This window comes from Crocodylus porosus, unplaced genomic scaffold (assembly GCF_001723895.1).
Source record: "Crocodylus porosus isolate Cpor-Errol unplaced genomic scaffold, CroPor_comp1, whole genome shotgun sequence".
In the NCBI taxonomy this organism is placed as follows: domain Eukaryota; kingdom Metazoa; phylum Chordata; order Crocodylia; family Crocodylidae; genus Crocodylus; species Crocodylus porosus.
Genome location: NW_017728906.1, coordinates 83885758 through 83905365, shown reverse-complemented (window position 1 = coordinate 83905365; position 19608 = coordinate 83885758). Strand labels below are relative to the sequence as shown.

General features: G+C 43.3%; 1 protein-coding gene across 1 annotated transcript in view; it reads right to left on the bottom strand.

The window, feature by feature from the left end:
• TMEM131 (transmembrane protein 131) overlaps window positions 1-19608 on the bottom strand; it is a gene marked incomplete at its 5' end in the record, with an annotated part of 160745 nt that overhangs the window by 122811 nt on the left and 18326 nt on the right. The window contains one exon of the mRNA XM_019528474.1: window positions 18832-18893. Within this exon, the coding sequence (XP_019384019.1) occupies window positions 18832-18893 (62 nt within the window). The remainder of the gene's footprint in view (window positions 1-18831; window positions 18894-19608) is intronic.

Here is a 19608-nt window from a genome sequence, read left to right as displayed (position 1 = left end):
ATACTGTTCTATTAAATGCCAGTCTCATGCAGTATCCATGACGTGCAGATCCAAAACTCAAGGCTTCAATAGCATGTTCTTTTTTAGGTAATTTTTTTCTTCAGCTTCAAATGAATGTGCGTGTTTTCTGCGTTGCAGCTTGGCATGCTCTTTTCCCCCCATTTGACTCCACCCACTCTCTACCAGCTGTCACAACCACCAAGAACTAAAACTGTGTGTCAGTAATTCCTTCGCAATCCACTGTTTATGGTAAAGGCAGTGCTGGGCTGAACTGAGAATTGCTAGTTTCAAACACTACAGGAAAGACTCATGTTCCTCATTACCCATGCACCGATTTTCTAAGCAAAAACACATCACTCTTTCCTATAAGAGAAACTGCCTTCAGTATGAGCATTGGCAAAAAAAGCTTGAAGTCTCACTTACATGAGCAGAAGAGTATTACAATAATAAAATGGAGTTACAACAACAAAATTAACATGGATCAGGACTAAATTTGTTTCCAGCTGGTTAGGTTAAATATAACATGAGGCACTTAATTTACAGAAAAGGGTATATGATTTTAAAAAATTAACTATAGGTCTGTGTCCAGAACTGAGATGAACACAAACAAGTGGTATTTAGTTGTGGTCACTTGTCCTTCATGAGTAGGAGACATTAAATTAGATCCAGTACCTTTTTAACCATATTTTAGGATTAGCACCTTAGAGTTGATCATATCTTTAAAATTCTGAATGTTATGGCTTTAGGATGCTAGACAATTTTTAAAAAATTACAGGTAAGATTTTAGGCAACAATAATATATCAGACACCGTCATCCAGCTTCAAGCTAAAGATGTTCATCAATTGCAAGAGATGATTTATATTGTGATCTGATGGATACGTGAATTACAATTATATATTTCTTCAGTTTATATAGGTACAAGTAATCACCAAAGCAAATAAAGGATCAATTTTGCAGACAGTTTCTCTGCTGAAAGACATAGGTTTGTCACAAGTTTGTAACTCTGTAGGGCATAGTTGAGCACACCAGAAATTGGCCAACAGCATATAGGACCCAGACTGAAATGTATGTGGGACAGGTAAGGGTGAGGAAATTAAGAGTTAGCAGTACAGTGTTGTTGGAGACACTTTGCAGCTGCCAAGCAGGCCTTATAGGTGTAAGTTCTTCCCCACCTCTTTGCCTTCTTCATGCCAGAGTACTCTAGGATGCAGTCAGTACAGAATAACTGGAGCTTTGTAATTCATCCAAAAGGTGAGACTTCCAGGCACTCACGGGAAGCTTAATGGGATGAGAGCAAAGGCACCTCTGGCTTACTGGCCAGCTGGAGGTATGTAAATAGACAGATGTCTGGCTTCTGTTGATGGATGGGCTGCACCTAGACCAGGTTTCCCAACCTTTTTCTAGCCCAAGGAACACTTACATTAATAAAAATATTATGTGGTGCACCTGGTTAAGACATTCCTCATCCTCATAGGTACTGTAGCTCATTGCCATGGAAGACTGAATCTTCAGTCCATATTGGGTAACTAATAGTTCAACTGTCAAAATGCAGAGTGGCATTAACCTAGCTCTGTAGTATTTTCTGAAAACTCAGATAGGATGGTAGGACAAAATAAGGGTCTCTGGCCTAACATGAGGAGATGTTAAGGACAATGGAACAGAATTAAAGTTAATGGTGGAGCTAGAGCTGCAAGTTTCAGGCACAGTTTTTAATTATCACATTACCAACAATTTTTTAAAATATATAATCTTAGGAATTGGAGAACTTCCTTGGGCTTTGTGTTTTTAAAGACAGTATCAAAGCCCAAAATGCACTGTAATTTGTATGTTTTCTCCCTCCCCCCAACTTTTATTTCTTCAGTAACTACATTTTCACTGACTGGTATTATTGCATACTGGCCTCTACCTTCTATTTTATTCCATCCAGGAAGAGCACAGACCAACTGCAAATGTTTCCTCAGCCTGATGAATGATGTTTGTACCTAAAAGCTTCCAAAGAACAATTTCTCCAACTATTTTAGTTGGAAAAGATATCCCCAAAGATTTACCCATATAACTTTGCCTGCCTTTGAATGCCAATGATCTCATCCAAAACTTGCACAAACTTCAGTAAATAGAAAGAGCTGTATATTTATTTATTGGGCATTTAAAAGAAATTCATGCAAAACAACAGGCATTATTATGGTGATGATAAAATACAGGTATCAAAGTAAGACCTGACTCTCCCCAGAAAATGGGAACTAGGATGTCAGAGGGAAGGAGACATTTTAATTAATAAAATGGTTTTAATTTCACATTCAGATATATTTGTCAATTAATATAATATTCATTTACAAACAATCTGGTTAAGGATTAAAAACTTTCAAAATATGTTACTGCCAAATACAGAAAACAAAATAATGAAATCTGATGGATAAGAAGAATATATTTTTCTTTCAGCATTCAGTTGATTTGAAGAACACAGATTTGTTTTATTTGAAAACTCCCTTTCATTCTCTAGTAATATCATCTTAGTATCTAGGATTTAAAAAGTGGAGACAAATCTTAATAAGCAAAATGCTTCAGTACTTGCCAATTCAACCTGACTTTTTATAAGAAGTTTTGCAGCTAAGACTGCGTTCATATTGGGGTCGCTGCTGCTTTAACAAGATAGTAGCAGTTCAAAGATGTTCAGGCCCCTTGGCCTGCAGAAGTTTTTCTGCTGCCAGGGTTATTATATCAGATGCTTCACATGACAGACACTCTGCCAAAAGAAGCCTTCTTTTCCACCAGCAGAGCTGTGTCCATCCCAGGGGTTTCGCTGACAGTGATACTGGCTACACGACGTGATTTTCTCATGCCACTAGCTTTTGCAGCAGAGACAGCAGAATTTCATAATGCAGATATATGCTAAGAGTTATACCCAGCAGTGTTATTTAACAAAAGACCATGTGCCAATATTATTAACCTTTTTCCAACTGAAATGAATAGTAAAATTCACATTCCATTCTTGAGCACATTGGGATCTCTGTCCCTCAGTTTCCTAAAAATTAATTAGTACATCCCATTACTAATACCTTCAACTATGAGTGTTACGAGTCAGTGTTACTTACTGCTATTCCTTGCTCTGATCCCTTTTTAGCCAATCTGGATACCTGATAATACTTAGCAGCTGGCTGTAAATATTTCAATTAAAATATGGTAGGCCAATATTCAGTCACTTCTGTCTGAAGAAACTTGAAAAATGAAAACTTTCCATACAAATCATAAAAAATAAATATAATGAAAGGAATAAGTTAAAATAAAAAGGCAAAACCCAGGATAAACTATAAAAATCCTACATTTGGTTAACGACTTGCAAAAACCGGGGGGGGGGGGGGGGGAAGGACGATTACAGTATTTGTGCTGCTTTCCAAAACATTTGCTAAGCTGTGAATTCCTTTTTGTTTTACGAACTACACTTATGCTTGCACACTACATTAACGGCTACAACTTTCCCTTAGTAGGAGAATCATACGCCTGGAAAGCTGAAACAGCCTTTAAAGGATCATCAGCACTGACTAGTTATATACCCTGGGAGAATAATGGAGATGCCTTGAGAGATCTCTTTTTCAGCAACTTTTATAGATTTTTACCAATTTTTCAGGGATAGAACATGAAAAATAGCAGCAGAAAAGAAACCAATATGAGTGAATCAGATTTTCTCACTAATTCTCTATTTAAAGGAGCTAGGGTATGCTTGTTTTCCCAATGGGAAAACTGCCTTGCATTAGCATCAGTACTTACTAGCCATTTAAAGTGAAAAGATCAACCAGCTTATGACAAACACTGCCATACTTGGAACAGGTGACAAAGCTTTAAGACAGAAGTTGCAGAAACTCTTCTAAATGGTCCCTAGTTTTTGATGAATCCCTCTCTCACATGGGACAGGAGCTGCATTCAATCTATAGCCAGATGTAATGAAAGGTAAAACCAATATCAAAATATTTATTTGGAAAGGTTTTTATTTACTCATATACTGTATTTTTATGTATTTAATAAAAAATGGCTTTGTGTTGCTTCTACCTCAACAATGACCAGCACATCGCGACAAGAGACATGCTCGGATGGGATGGGCTCCACCTTTCCCCTAAAGGTAAGCGTGTGTTTTCTTCTAGGTTGGCAGACCTCCTCTGGCAGGCTTTAAACTAGGCTCGTTGGGGGAAGGGAAAGACAAGGGTGGAAGAATCATCAGACTGCCAGACCAAGCAACACCCACAAGTACAGCCCAGCCTAGACCAACGAGCGAAACATATATACAGGTAAGCAACAGGGGCCAGAGTAATGCTGAAAGTAGGGGGCCAGTGCACACCTCCACAGGAGGCCTCAAATGCCTCTACACAAACACTTGTAGTATGGGAAACAAGCAGGAGGAACTCACCCTCCTGCTAGCTAACACCAACCCAGACATAGCGGGGATCACTGAAACGTGGTAGGACTCAACGCATGACTGGACGGTGAATATCTAGGGTTATAGGCTGTACAGGAGGGACAAGACACCAAGGAAAGGTGGGGGCGTGGCACTCTACATTAAGGAGGAATACCCATCCTCGTCAATTAACAAAGAATCAGAGGAAAGGCACTCTGAAGGGGTTTGGGTTAGAATACAAGGCAGCTGAGGGGAAAGAGACTTAACAGTGGGGGTCCACTACAGACCACTCAACCAAGGGGAAGAGCTCGACCACGAATTCTTAAGTCAGCTCATGGAGGCAGCGAAGTCAAAGGATGTGGTAGTTATGGGGGACCTGAACTTCCTGGACATCTGCTGGGAAGAGCAGTCAGCCAGATCCGACAGCTCACATAGGTTCTTAGCCAGAGTGCAGGACCGCCATCTAACCCAGGAGGTGCACAGCTCCACCAGGGAAGACGCCTTGTTGGACCTAGTGCTGGCCACAGGTGATGACCTGGTGAGGGGGCTGTGGGTGCTCGACCACCTGGGCGACAGTGATCATTGCCTGCTGAAATTCATCATCCAGTTCAAGGAGGCAAAGGCCTGCAGCAAGGCAGCAGCCCTAGATTTCAGGAGGGTGGACTTCAATGAGCTAAGAAGAATAGTCGGGGAAGCACTGAGGTCCCAGAGGGGAGGGGAGCCAGGTGTCCAAGGAGAGTGGTTGCTCCTTAAGGAGACAATCCTCCAAGCCCAAAGGGAGGTAATCCCAACGAGGATCAAAGGGAGCAGGAGGGCACACAAGCCCCCATGGCTCACCAAAAGCATCCGGGAATGTCTCCTAGCAAAAACAGAGGCGTACACCCAATGGAAAGGAGGGGCCATCACCAGGGATGACTATATTGCAGTTGCTCAGGGACAAAGGGGGGCAGTCAAGAAGGCCAAGGCAGAGATGGAACTGGGACTAGCTTCCCGGATTAAGGACAACAAGTCCTCTTTTAAGTACGTAGGGGGTAAAAAGAAGGTTCTGGGTAATGTGGGGCCCCTGCAAGATATGTTAGGAAATTTGGTCGTCACACCAGACGACAAAGCCAACATATTTAATGATTTCTTTGCCTCCATTTTCCTAAGCAGGGACCGGAACAATCACCCCCCAGCTGGGCCCCCCTCAGGCCCCAGGGGAGGCACACCTAGGCCAAGGGTTAGTGAGGAACTAGTTAGGGAACTTCTGGAAGGACTGGATGTATTCAAGTCAGCTGGTCCAGACGATCTCCACCCCAGAGTACTGAGGGAATTGGCTGATGTCATTGCAGGACCCCTGGCGCAGCCTTATGAGCACTCGTGGTGCTCTGGTGCAGCCCCAGAGGACTGGAAAAGGGCCAATGTGGTTCACATCTTCAAAAAGGGGAAGAAGAAGGACCCGGGAAACTATAGGCCAGTAAGTCTTACCTCAATCCTGAGCAAGTTTTTTGAGAAAATTATTCTGGCGTATATCTACGAGGGGCCAGCAGGGGAAATCATGCTCAGGGGCAACCAACACGGGTTCATTAGTGGCAGGTCCTGCCAGACCAACCTGGTAGCCTTCTATGATCAGATCACCAAATCATTAGATGCAGGGGTAGCAGTGGACATAGACTTCCTGGACTTTTGGAAGGCCTTTGACACGGTCTCTCACCCTGCTCTCATTAAGAAACTGGGGGACTGTGGTGTCGACAACCACACAATCAATTGGGTTGCCAACTGGCTAGAGGGCCACACCCAGAGAGTGGAAGTAGATAGGTCATTTTCGACCTAGAGGGATGTGGGCAGTGTGGCTCTGCAGGGCTCGGTCCTCAGGCCCGCACTGTTCAACATCTTCATCAGCGACTTGGACAAGGGGGTAAAAAGCACCCTGTTCAAATTTGCTAAGGACACTAAGATGTGGGGGATGTGGGCACGCTACAAGGGAGGAATAGGCTGCAATCTGACCTAGACAGATTACAAGGGTGGGCAGATGAGAATAGCATGGGATTCAACACCGACAAGTGCAAAGTGATGCACCTGAGGAAGAACAACCGGCACCATAGCTACGGGCTGGGGAACTCCATTCTTGTCAGTACAGAGGCAGAAAAGGATCTTGGAGTCATCACTGACTCCAAGATGAACATGGGCTGGCAGTGTGGGGATGCAGTCAGGAAGGTCAACCATACCTTGTCATGCATCCACAAGGAGGAGATACTCCCCTTCTATGTGGCACTGGTCAGGCCGCAGCTGGAGTACTGCGTCCAGTTCTGGGCAATGCACTTCAAGAGGGATGTGGACAACATAGAGAGGGTCCAGAGGAGGGCCACTCGCATGATCAGGGGGCAGCAGGGAAGGCCTTATGAGGAGAGGCTACGGGACCTGAACCTGTTCAGCTTTCACAAGAGAAGGCTGAGGGGGGATCTAGTGGCCTGTTACAAACTAGTCAGAGGGGACCAGCAGGGACTGGGGAAGCCCCTGTTCCCCCGAGCACTGCCAGGAGTGACCAGGAATAACGGTCACAAACTAGCAGAGGGTAGATTTAGGCTAGATATCAGGAGGCGCTACTTCACGGTCAGGGCAGCTAGGATCTAGAACCAACTTCCAAGAAAAGTGGTGCTGGCTCCTACCCTGGGGGTCTTTAAGAGGAGGCTAGATGTACAGCCTGCTGGGGTCGTTTGACCCCAGTACTCTTTCCTGCCATGGCAGGGGATAGGACTAGATGATCTACTCAGGTCCCTTCCAACCCTAGAAACTATGAAACTACGTTGGCAAAACAATAGAGGTGCCTTGAGCCACTTCTCCAGCAACCTTAAGATACAGCTGGAGCATGAAAAGTCCCAGCAGAAGAGTAAAAATGGTTACAATGTGAGAATCTGCTCAGGACAGTTTCTCTTTGATTCCCCTTGCTTAAAGAGAACAACTAGGGTAGGTTAAGAAGGCAAATGAAATTTTACCCACCTCAGGAACAGTGACCAAACTGCAGAGATTTTCTGTCGAAAGGGCATTTAGGTGTCTGTTTTGAAAAGACGTGTAACTCATGCTAAGCATAACATGCAAAGCTCCTCTACAAAGCCAGTATTCCTTGCTTTATTTACTATGCATCCTCCAGAGTTAAAAAACTCTGAAGTACCCACAAAACAGGGACTCTGAATAGGGACAGGAATGACCCTGCCTGCCTTGAATCAGGAACTGACTTCTTGAGGTTCCCCAGGATGCTGCTCACACCCAGTTTGGCTGGATGTATAAAGGGTGCAAAAGTTGGGTCCAAGAAACTGCCTGGAGATTGTCCCCAAGGGGTATTCTGGCATGTAGTAAAAACATACAACCAAACTTCCTACAATGGGCTGAAATCACTGACTTGTTTGAATATTCTCTTATCAACAGATAAAGAATAGGGTATGCAACCTAAAGAAACCATGTTTCCAGTTTCTTTTAGAATTTCTTTTTCTGAACCCTACATACTGAAATGTTAAGTTTCCTAAATAGGTAATTGTCTTCAAACGTCTTGGGAGGTCTGAAAATTCTTATGCAATAATCTTCCAGATAATTTTAACAAAGATCCATCAAGTAATGATTTACAATGGACCTTAACCTACTGTTATATGGTAACAAGGCAACTTTCAACTTAAAAAATAATCTGTTTGCTACTTTGCAGTTTGAGTTTTTGAAAGGCAAATGAAGAACGTAAAAGTAGTCGGTATCTTAACCTCTACTGGTACATTAATGAGATCCATGACACCAAATAAAAGGAAGCCTAATTAGCGATTAATATCTTGCTTAAGGTAATGAAAGAATAAATACTGTATTTGTAACCTGTTAGCTGAAAATGGATCAAGAATGAGTCATTTCTGCCCTACTCTTTCATTACTTAAACACACAGGAGGAAGCAAAAACACAAATTCACTGTTCACTGTAGATGATGCAACAGTTTCTACTGACACTGATTTTATAATACTCACTGAGGAATACATTTTTTTAAAACTGATGGGTGGAGAAAACAATTTTTATTGGGTAAAATTCTAAACCATTTCAAAGGTTTACTTGAGTCTCCGTTACAAACTAGCGCACTTGAGAAGATACACACATTCATCTATTTCACTGCACACACAACATTGTGTTTTCACAATTTTGTATTTTACATCATGAAACTGAGATGCTATCCTGGGTTTATGAAAGCTGGTATACTGCAACTTGCATAAAATACCTCTGTTAAAGTTATCACATCATACACAAGGCAGGAGTCCCAATCAAGGCATTACAGGACTGATCTCCAGGGATTTTCCATTTGCTGCAGAAAAATGTAGATTTTCCCTTTTAAAGGAGAAAAATGGAGGAACTGCAGGTTTCTCCTTCCAGCCTGCAAGGGGCTGTTTGGGGCTGCTGGAAGTGGGGGCAAGGCAACTGGAGGCAGTGGATGCCATGTGTGTGTCCACACACGCACATGACTGGCATACAGCCAGGCAGGGTGGTGGGAGCAGCCTGGGCAGCATGCGTAGACGCGTGCTGCCTGCCTGCCGGCACTGGGGGAAGGTGTCTGGGTGCCAGGGCTTTGATGGGGCAGGGGGTCTGGGGCAATGCTCAGTGTTGCTGTTGCCACCAGTGAGCCCAGCTCCGCGCTGCTGCCTGTGGAGCCTGCCCTCAGGCATTTGTCTGTCTACTGGGGGGTCCTTCGGGGACAGCAGGGAGCTGCATGGCTGGTCTAGCAGCACTGGGAGCCATTGCTCATGCTCTAAGGGGCACAACAGCCAGCAGATACTGCCCAGGAGGGCAGGCGGCCATGGCAAGGCCACCTGGGCAGCGCAGGAGCCCCAGCCCGGGGTAAGGGGTGTCACAGGCATCTCCTCCTTCTCCCTCCAGCATGCATCCAGGCTAGACTCACTCTATTGCCATCCACATGAGCTGGAGCCACCACAGCTGCCGTGTTCCAGCCCAGATGGGACGGAGACCGCTTGGAGCTCCTAGCCACCCCCTGCTGCTTGCAGCATGGCCCAGGCCAGAGCCACACTCCACTTCACGCTGCTGCTGTGGAGTGCAGTGCTGGTCCTCCCCACCGCACCCCAGCTCTAACCTGCAGTGCAGGGCAGTGCATGGTGCCCCAGCTGCTGCCTGCACTTCTGCATGAGGTGTGCTGCATGCACCTCATGCTGGAGGCCATCTTCACAAACCACCATCCTCTGAGCCCAAGCAGGGCTGGGTGGGGCAAGTGGGCATCTGAGGGCACCCTTTGGCAGGACTGATGGGGAGCAGGGGGCTGCATCTTGTTAGTGAGGGTCCGACAAGAAGAAATCAAAAAAATACAAAGTCGACAGAGGAATCAAGTGTACAAATACAAAATGGTGAATACCTGGCTAGGCAGAAGTACTACCATAGAGGATCTTGGGTTCCAGTGGGTTAATGTGATGCTGCTAAAAAATGGGCAAATCTCATTACAAAAGTTTTGTTATCCGGCACTTATGGGAATGGGCGGTGCCAGATAACAAAATATGTCGGGGGCTGCTGCTTCTTCCGCTGCATCCAGAGCATCTCTGCCTCTCTCACCCCATCACCGACCCTCCTGTAGGCCCCACGGGACAGGGAGGCGGGCCCCGTGCAGCCTGCTATGCTATGGGGGCTCAGCAGCACAGGCTGTTTTGTGGGCCATGGGGGCTCAGCGAAACCAGAAGTGCCACGGTGAGCACTTCCGGTTTCACTTTTACCTTACAAGCCAACATACTAGTTAATAGAGCATGCCAGCTTGTAAGGTGCCAGTTAAGGCAGCTGTTACTGTACATGATTTATTAATAAAAGACAGGAATTAATCTGCTTCAATCAGTGCTATGAGACCTCCACTGACAGTAGTCTTGGATTTTGAGCATCACTATTTATGATGCAGAATACTGTAGAATCAGAGGCTTGGAAGAAAAAGTTTCCTTTATTTAGAAAAAAGGACAACTAAGGGGTAGACATAAAACTTCTAGTCTGCAAAATACCCCCTATAAAAAAGATAAGTGATTAACTGTTCTTCATGTGGCAGCAGGGGAAGAGGAGGAAGAGAGAAGAAGTAACTGGGCTAACTTTGAGGAAAAACTTTCTAAGCCTTTGCTAATAGCTAACCTGACCATACAGATAGTAAAACACTCGGATGGGCTATGTAGGAAGGCCATAGGATCTCCTTCATCAGAGGTTTTTAAAACAGGTTAGAGATCTATCTGCTGGGGATGTTCATAGTAAACTTGACTGGCTCTTGCTGCAAGGGGGATGGATTAGATGATCCTAAATCCTGGATTTTTTCTTTTGAGTTCTAGTAAATAAAGAATAAATTGTACAGTCTACAAATGCATTTGCTTCACTGGGAGAGTAAATTCTCTCTGTGGCAAAAAAGTTTGCTTTTCATCCCAAGAGATACTGCTTTTAAAGGCTATGGACAACTTGAACACTTGAGTATATGTGACTAACTCTCATAACTGAATTGCATACAAAATCAGTTACCTTTAGTTTTAAAAGGTTGAACAACTTTGTGTGAAGGTAAGATAACACTGAACTTATTGCTGTATTGATAATACTCATTCTACAGTGATGAATGGCCTAGAAAAACTTTTGACACTAATAAAAAACATATGTGATCCACTGAAAGGTAAATCCTCAGCATTGAAAAGTGACAGTGTAAGAAAAAATAGATACCACAAAATTTACAACCTCAAAAATGGCTGGTCCACAACAGATTGAAAGCTGAACTAAAAACCTGTTTGGGTTGGACTGATCACTTGAAATATGAGGACCTGTCATGGGTATTTATTACAAGAACCTACAGAACAATACAAAATAATTCTTCACTGTTACAGTGATAAGATAACAAATTAAAGAAGCTTGAGAAACACACTCTGTAATGAGGATCCAAGAGAACTAGCTTTTTATTTGTAAACATTTTGTGGCTTTAACATGTCTATACTATTTTGAGAATAAACCATTTGTTTCCTGTATTACACAGCAGGAATTCAACACTTGAATAAATTCGGCCTGCAGTTGTCATCGGAAATCAGTCAACCATATTTAACTAAAGCAATTTCCTACCACTTGCATCTGATATTAAAGCAAGAAGAATTTTAAGAATGCTTTTTTTTTTTTTTTACCATTTACACCATTTTAACACTTTCACATACTGGAAGCAAGGAAGTCAAGCAGACAAGGGGAGCTCTTTCAAGTTTTGAGTGCTATTATGATTAGTGGAGTAGTTACACTGAAAACACACTTTGTAGTAGAATCTTTAGATTTGTGGGAATATTCTTATTGCCTAGTTTTAAGAGTCTTCTAAAATCTTTTTTTATTGCTTAAATCACAGGCCAGATTTCAGTTGACAGTGTCCTTTCAGCTAAGGAGACTTGACTGAACCTTCTTACACATTTCAGTCACTTTTAATAAAAGAGTCACGCTGTGTCATCATCACTAAGAGAAAAATTTTTGTTCATTAGGAAGAGATGGAGAACAGAAACATGTGCTACCTGGCAAACTTCCTACAGAGAAATCTACTGTATAAATATAAACTAATTTGTTGAATCTATATATTATTAACTTTATACAGAGACTTGATCTTTCAACCAAACCTATACATTTCCTATGTCATAATTAATACTCAGTATAATACAGTACTTTTTTGAGAATTTCAAAATGCCTATGTTATAATTAATACTCAGTATGAGGGGTGTACCAATAGAGATTTTTGGGGCTGATACAGATAGCCAATTTTTAAGGAGACACATTGGTCTATACCAATCCAATTTCTGATACAGTTGTGTACAGCTGGTAAGTCTGTTGTGAGGGAAGAGGCAAGGGGGGCAGATTAAGGCCCCTGTGATGAGGGAGGGTGTGGAATGGGGCAGTTGCTGCCCAGCTGGGGTGGGGTAGGGTGTGGGACGGAGTCATACTCATCCTGGGGGGGGCACGGAAACAGGGGAGCCGCTCTCACTGCTGTACACACCCCGGGAGAGCATGGGAAGGGGAGGGGGGGCATATGTCTCGGATTTGCACAGGGTGCAAGCTGGGTAGGCTGTAGCTGCAGGCTGGGGCTGGCACCGGGCAGGCAGTAGCGGTGGTGCTGGCACTGGGAGGGGGCTATAGGAGAGGGCTGCAGCCACCCCAGAAATTGCCGTAGCCATCCCATAACTCCCCTCCCAGTACCGCTGCTGCCTGCCCTGCACAGATCCAGGGGCACATACCCCCCTGGACAAGCAGCAGGAGCCACCCCCTTCAACCCTAACCCCTCCTGCCCCCTTGGGTGAGCAGTGGCTCCATCCCCAAGCCCCACCCCCAGCAGGGCAGCACCCGCCCCAGCTCCATATCCTCCGCACCATGGGGGCCTTTACTGCCCCCCACCACTCCTCCCCTTCCACCACAACAGACTTACAAACTGCACGCAGCTCTCCATGCTGCTGGCTGTGGTCCTCACTGCCTACATGCTGTGCTGCAGTCACGCGCATCCCATGAGACATTTAATGGCCAAATTATTGGCCACATCAGGCCAATTTCTGATAGAAACAATTTTCTTTATATCAGTGCAAATCCGATATTGGACCAATGTATCGGTGCACCTCTCCTTGATATAATATAGTACTTCTTCTGAAAATTTCAAAGACTACAAGCAGTTTTTCAAATACCAACAGTTAAAAATAATATATTTTTCAATTGTAATATTTATTTTCAGTAAATAGGGATACAGAATCAAATGCAATTTTTTTGTTCAGTTGATTAATATGCAGCTTTATCTTGTGCCTAACACACAAAATAATGTTTTGTATTTTGCGTGTATTTTTTAACCAAGAATAAGGAAAATGAAGGGTTAAAAGTCTTCTATGACAGGACTGTAACACTTATGAATGAAGTGTTGAAGAGAATGATATTTAAACAAAGATCATTATATACTGAGTCACACAAGGGAGTGTTAGTTCAGCATATTTTAAGATGTGCATCCAACATTAATGCTTTCTTTTAAAGAGTGCCCTTCATTCACATCTTAGAAAAAGTGTTTGTCAGATAGGGACATGTTAATGTTAAACCTGCATATGTAATCTTTACACTGCTTTCCCATGTATAAGCATGATATTAATTCTGTGATGCTTTAATGCTTGCATAATTTTTTTTTCATTAGATGCCAGTGGCAGTAAGAATGAAGCAAGCATTTTCTAGAGCTTTTGCCTCACTCATTGGAAAAGATGCATAGAAATCCCAAGCAGAGTAAAGGAGGACAGGTAGGGGAATGCATACTGGAACACCACATCTTGAAGAACTCCAGTTATATAAAATATAAATAGCTTTTCTTTCTTCTAGTTGGTACTTATTCCTGTGTGTATTCTACCGTAAACCACCAAGCAACAGCATATCGGCTAAGGTAGTAGATGCTCAAAATCTTACTCTACTACTGACTGACTGCCTCACACAAAGGGGTATTAAGCAAATGTTCTATTAGTGCAGAATTCTAATATAATAAAGGGCTTTCTCCTTCTCTCTGTCTGTCCCTGATGCTTTTGAAGCACTCTGGTTGCTGAAACAACCAACCAGAATGCTCCAAGAGTGTTAAAGACAGGAGGCAGCGGCAGCAGAGTGCCACCGTGACGGCGGGGATGGGGGGGAGGGGCAAGGCCACCCCCCCGCCCCACCCCCTGAGGCAGCAGAGTGCCACTGTGATGGTGGGGATTAAGCAGGGTGCTGATGGAGGGGGATAGAGGGCCAAGCTCCTCCCTCTGGGAGGCGGTGGTGGCGTGGGGGAGGTTAGGGTTAGCAAGCTTCCCCCTCCCCCCTATCATTCTTGACAGGCAATTTGCTAGTTCTTTATGAAGATGAGTGAAACCCCACATTACTGCCTTTGACATGAGTTAATGATGGAAATCACTGAAACAACATGGGCCCTGATAGAATGCACCCAAACACAGCCTAGGGTCTGTTTCACCAAGCCCATAAAAAGGATAAAATACCTAGAGATCCACTTTGAAGTCTAAGAGGAAACTACATCACCTTTCCTTTTTCTCCCCCCACTTTGAAATCTTCTGAACTATCTTATCTTTTGTCAGTAAAAGACCATGGGTCTTTCTATCATCTAAAGTACATCCTTCTATGCCTTCACCCTTCACTAGGAGCTAGAAAAGCATCTAAAAATGTGCAAATTGATTTACATGGAACTCTACTTGGGAAGATATTTTGGGGGTGGTCTAAATGAACACGGAGTGACATAAAGGCATTCAAATTCTCTCACCTCTTAGAAAGTTCATTTGTACAAAAAGTTAGAGAAAGAAGCATAAAACTAATGTCTCTTATAAAAGGTTCATTAGGGCTCATCATAAGAGAGATCCAATATTGGTGGTTTCAATACTGGTAGGAAAACTCAGGATTTTTTTTTCAGAAATGTTATACGTTGGGAGAACATACTGAAATCACCTACCAGCAGGTGGAAGCCATTAACAAATGTCTAGAGGAGAGACCTTGAGACAATTTTCAACATGTCATCCAGCATGTCTGCACTGACTAAAAACACTGGTGACACCAAACCTGCAACAATCCCAATTTGGACATGGGCTTTTTTTTTTTTTTTTTTTTTTTACAAATTCTTTCCTACTATTACATAAAATCACAAAGAAGTAGGATGTGAAGGGTCCTTGAGAGGTCATCTCCAATCCCCTGCCTAAGACAGGATCGTCCCAATCCAAACTACCTTGTACAAATCCATTGTCTAATTCAGCAGTTCTCAATCAACCTTTTTAGATTTAAGGTGCCCCGAATAGATTTGAGGCACCCCTCAGAAAAAATGTCAGCTCTTAGTTTTCACTCTTTTTTTGACTACAGAAAAATAATAAAGCAGTTTTTCTGTTGCAAAGAACCTAGAAAGACCACAACTGGGGATTTATTTGAAGTCTCTGGGTTTATCTTGTGAATTATGTTTGTAAACCTAACTGTGCTAACGCTAGTGGCACCACACAACACCCTTGAAAGTACCTCAAGGCACCCCACAGTGTAGTGGCATCCTGGCTGAGAATCACTGGTCTAACCCTTAGCAAAATCAGATATCCCTCCCAATAAAAATTGGTTAGGTAAGTCTGGAGGTCCAGCATAAGAGTTGAGTGTTAAGAGTGAGACAAGCATAGAGCTGAAGAAGTTGCTATCTTGGCAACAACAGGGACACTAGGACGATTCTTGTTCTGTCCTGTTTGATTATTCTCAGTTATTTTAGAAGGGAACTAATTAATTGACAAATTACTAGGCAAGGATGACATCTCCCACAGGATCACACTTCTGAATAACAAAAACTGACATTTCTGTTTATCAACAGGCAGCTAATACTACATGCCAGGGTCCACTGATATCAACAAGTCACAGATTTCCCCCCCACGATCCGAACACAAAAATTACTTGACAGTGTCAGCAATTCAGCCGTATTGCTTCCAGGCACAGTCAGGAGGAAAGAGCTCCCTTCTTCATGTTTCTTTCACTGTCTGATATTGCTCTCATATGCTGTCTGAGTTGAAGAAACCACTGAAATACCTTGAACTCAATGAACTATTCTTCATTCCTTTCTACTAGATAGACTATTGAGACATATCAATAAAGGAGCATTACAGGCTACCCAGGTATGGTGGCCATACCTAGCTATGATGCCAGCAACATGTAAAATCATCAAAGGAAAAGAGTGAATGAGAACATGCCTGTCTGATACATTTTTATGCCTGTCCTCTGAGCTGTCTTGTGATTACTGTGGCTCAGGAGCTAACTGTAAAGGATTATGAACCAAAATGACTAGGTCTTTTAGGAAGAGAAACACACTCAATCTTTTCCCATTTGGAAAATTCTAGGATTAATGAAGCCTGGAAGAGCACGTGCCTGACCCAATGATTTCTGGTCATCATCCTGTTCCAGACTTACACTTCTTTCTTGTCTCTATTTAGGGACCACTCCTCTCTGGTCATCATCTAGTTCTACCCTTACACTCCTTTCCTGTCTCTATTTAGGGATACTGCTGCAATGAGGCTTACGGAGGAAATTCAAACACAAGTTGTAGGAATCACAGAAGCAGTGCCTCCTCAATTGCAAGAAAAGGGTATTTACTCTGTTTTTCTTTATTTCATAAAAGAAAGGAAGTTGCAGAATAACTGTAGATCCTAGACTGCTCAATACTTTTGTTCAGAAAGAACACTTTGGACCAAACAATAACCTCTTCCTTGAATCATCTGGATTGTTTTGCAACTGTCACTAGGCAGGATGCCTTTTTCCATATATGTTTTGCTCCAGAAAATACTAAATGCTTAAAAGGATTACCAGTGCAGAGCGTGCTCTTCAGACTTTTGTCAGCTCAAAGGTGTTCATAACGTGCTGCTACCATGGCCGCATTTCTCCAAAAATGAAAGATTTGATTAAGCCTATTTAGTGTATAAGATGATAGGCTAATTTAGGGGTCTTCTTAACGTCAGGCAAAATGGACATAAAATGCATCCTAACACTATGCTTAGACTCACTGGTAAACAGAGAAATTTCTGCTAACCTTATCACAAATACAAAACCCCAATACAAAATTAATAGGATCACGACTAAATTAAGTCATAACAATAGTCTATTTTCCACAATCGAGATTCAAAATGATGAAACAATTTGCTGCCTTTTACAACACAACCCTACTGAGGTCACATTCAAGATATCCATGTGTTCATTGTTCCTTATTCCAAGCTTCATCTATATTACCTTAAACACTGAGATTCCTTCACCATGCCTCATCTCTCTGTTGGTGGCCAGCCCAAAGACATATTTGCAGAGGTCTCCCCTTTATGCCTCCTTAACTACCACTAGATTCAAGATGTATGAGAGAATCTTGTCTTTCCATAAATATATTAAAACTTAAACAACACAGATGGCTTGTACAGCATTCCTGCCTCCATTTAGTGGAAAACATGTTCAAATTAGGATGACCGTCTCCAGTATAATGATTTATGGCAGTGAGGGCCAATTTGTTTGGCAGGCATGCCACAAGTTAAGTTCCATGCCATGTCACTCCTACCCTGCCTGATCTCCTCTGCTGCTGGTTCCTGCCCTCCCCCCCCCCCCAATTGGCTATGTGACACATAGGGTGCAGACAGAAATGCAGCTCCCCACTGCAACTAAGAACACTCTGCAGGGAGTGTTCTGAATTACAGCAATCCCTCCGGCCCAAACAGAAGTTCACTCTCTGTTCCAGGGGGAAGGGGAATCTAGTTGGTGGCTGGGAGCCTGCAGCTGGTTTCCCCTAGCAATGGCCCCTCCTCTCTCTCAGCCTATTTCAGAATGGAAGTGGGGCAAAGGGAGCAGAAGCAACTCAGTCTAGGGGTTCCCCAACTGTTCCCTCCCATGGAAGCTGAAAACCTCAAACTCCCTCTGCTCCCTTTACCCCTCCCATTCTGGAAACTGCTGGAGGCTGGGAGGCAGCACAGACAGAAGTTACAGAAGAAGCTCTATTTTGAGAGGTCTTTGCCTGACCCCTCATGAAATTGAGGGTTCAGATTTTCACCCAATCAGCCATTTTTGAAGCTGCCTGCAGTCATACATTTGTGTTTGGTCACAGCTATAGACTGCTTTCTGTGGCCATATTGGGTGAAAATTGTCACTTCTGTCTGCACTCATACAGACTCCTTGAACCACCTGCAGTACATATGCTGCTGACTGGCCACCCTTGATTTATGGATATCAGTAGGTACAAAAATCATCTCTCTGATGCAGAGAAGCAACACGAGCATGGCAGCACTGTACTCAGTATCGGTCGCATTAAAGCCACTTAATCACCAGATCTCATGACCCCTTGAATGATCAACTGTCAAAAAGGCCTGTTTGCCAAAAAGTTTGCTATGGCAGGAAGCAAGGAACTCAAACAGCTTTAAAAATATATCCCTTAGCAACCATGGCTTTAGCTCCACTAGCATTAGCCTTGCACTGGCTAATGTCAACAAGGGACTGGTAATCAATTGTGTTAAGCACTGTCACAAAGTGTCACAAAGATACACTTCAAGCAGTTAAAATACCACAGTGCCTAAAAACAACCTGACAGCCACTGGGATCCCCATCTAATGGTTCTCTTCTCTCCCATCCCTGCTCTACCGCTATAATTAGTGGAGTTGATTAGTGGCAAAAATTTTAATACAATAGCCTTAATGTAGACACAGTCCACATATATGAAAAGTTGCATGTAATGGAATATTAACGCTGCTGATATAACAGTTTATCTAGCAACTTGCAGTAAAGCAGAGGAAAAGACAAAGTGCATTAAAGACAGATAGCCACAAGAGAAAGTGAACTTTAAAATACCTTTCTTCTTCTATTACTTTAAGAACAAACAAGATCCACAAAAACTGAGGGGTAAACCAAAGAATACAGTTGGTTTTTTGTTTTGTTTTTTAGGGAAAAAAGCTTTCATCCTTTATCATTGAGATGGTCTGCTTACCTGCAGTAGGCTTCCTTCATCGAATCGTAGCACGTCTATTATGCTGTCTGACTGGATGAAAGCTGTGAAGTAAGAAAACAGTCCATTACGTATGGAAATACACTTTGATCCCATAATGCCAGCATGGGCAAACCTCCCCCCACCCACCAAAAGAGCTATAGTGGTCTTCCAAAATTTTTTTGAGAGCAGCTGTTCATTAAATCATGAAAATCCAAACACCTCCCCTGCCACCACCTCCATTCTCCACCATCACCTAAATCAGCAGTGGACAATGTTTTCACACGCTAGGCTGAAACAACACAGCTCAGATCTGACATAGGTTACTGCTTCTTCCTGCCACCTAGCCATGGTGTGGACAAAGCTCCTGTTGCCAGAACACTGCCAAAGCATTCTGCCACTGAAATGCCACTGAAACTTCCCAGCTTTGGTCCCGTGGACCATGGATTGCTGACCCCTGGCCTAGATACCCAAGCCATTTCTTACGAAGTGAATGGTAATAAACACTCTTGGCTCATAAAGGAGATTTACCCTCTGATTACCCTTTGTGGTAGGGGGAAGGAAAGGAAGGGAAAGGTGACTGGCTCAATTTCAATTTCCCACAATCAAGAGAGGTAAAAGAGGGAAAGGGGCCAGGAGGCTTCCCTGGCTGACCAGAGAAATCCAGGGCAGACTAAGGGCCAAAAGGGGAGCACATAAAAAGTGGAAACAGGGAGAGATCACCAAAGAGGAATATACCTCTTCTGCTCGTGCTTGTAGGGAGGCAGTTAGACAGGCCAA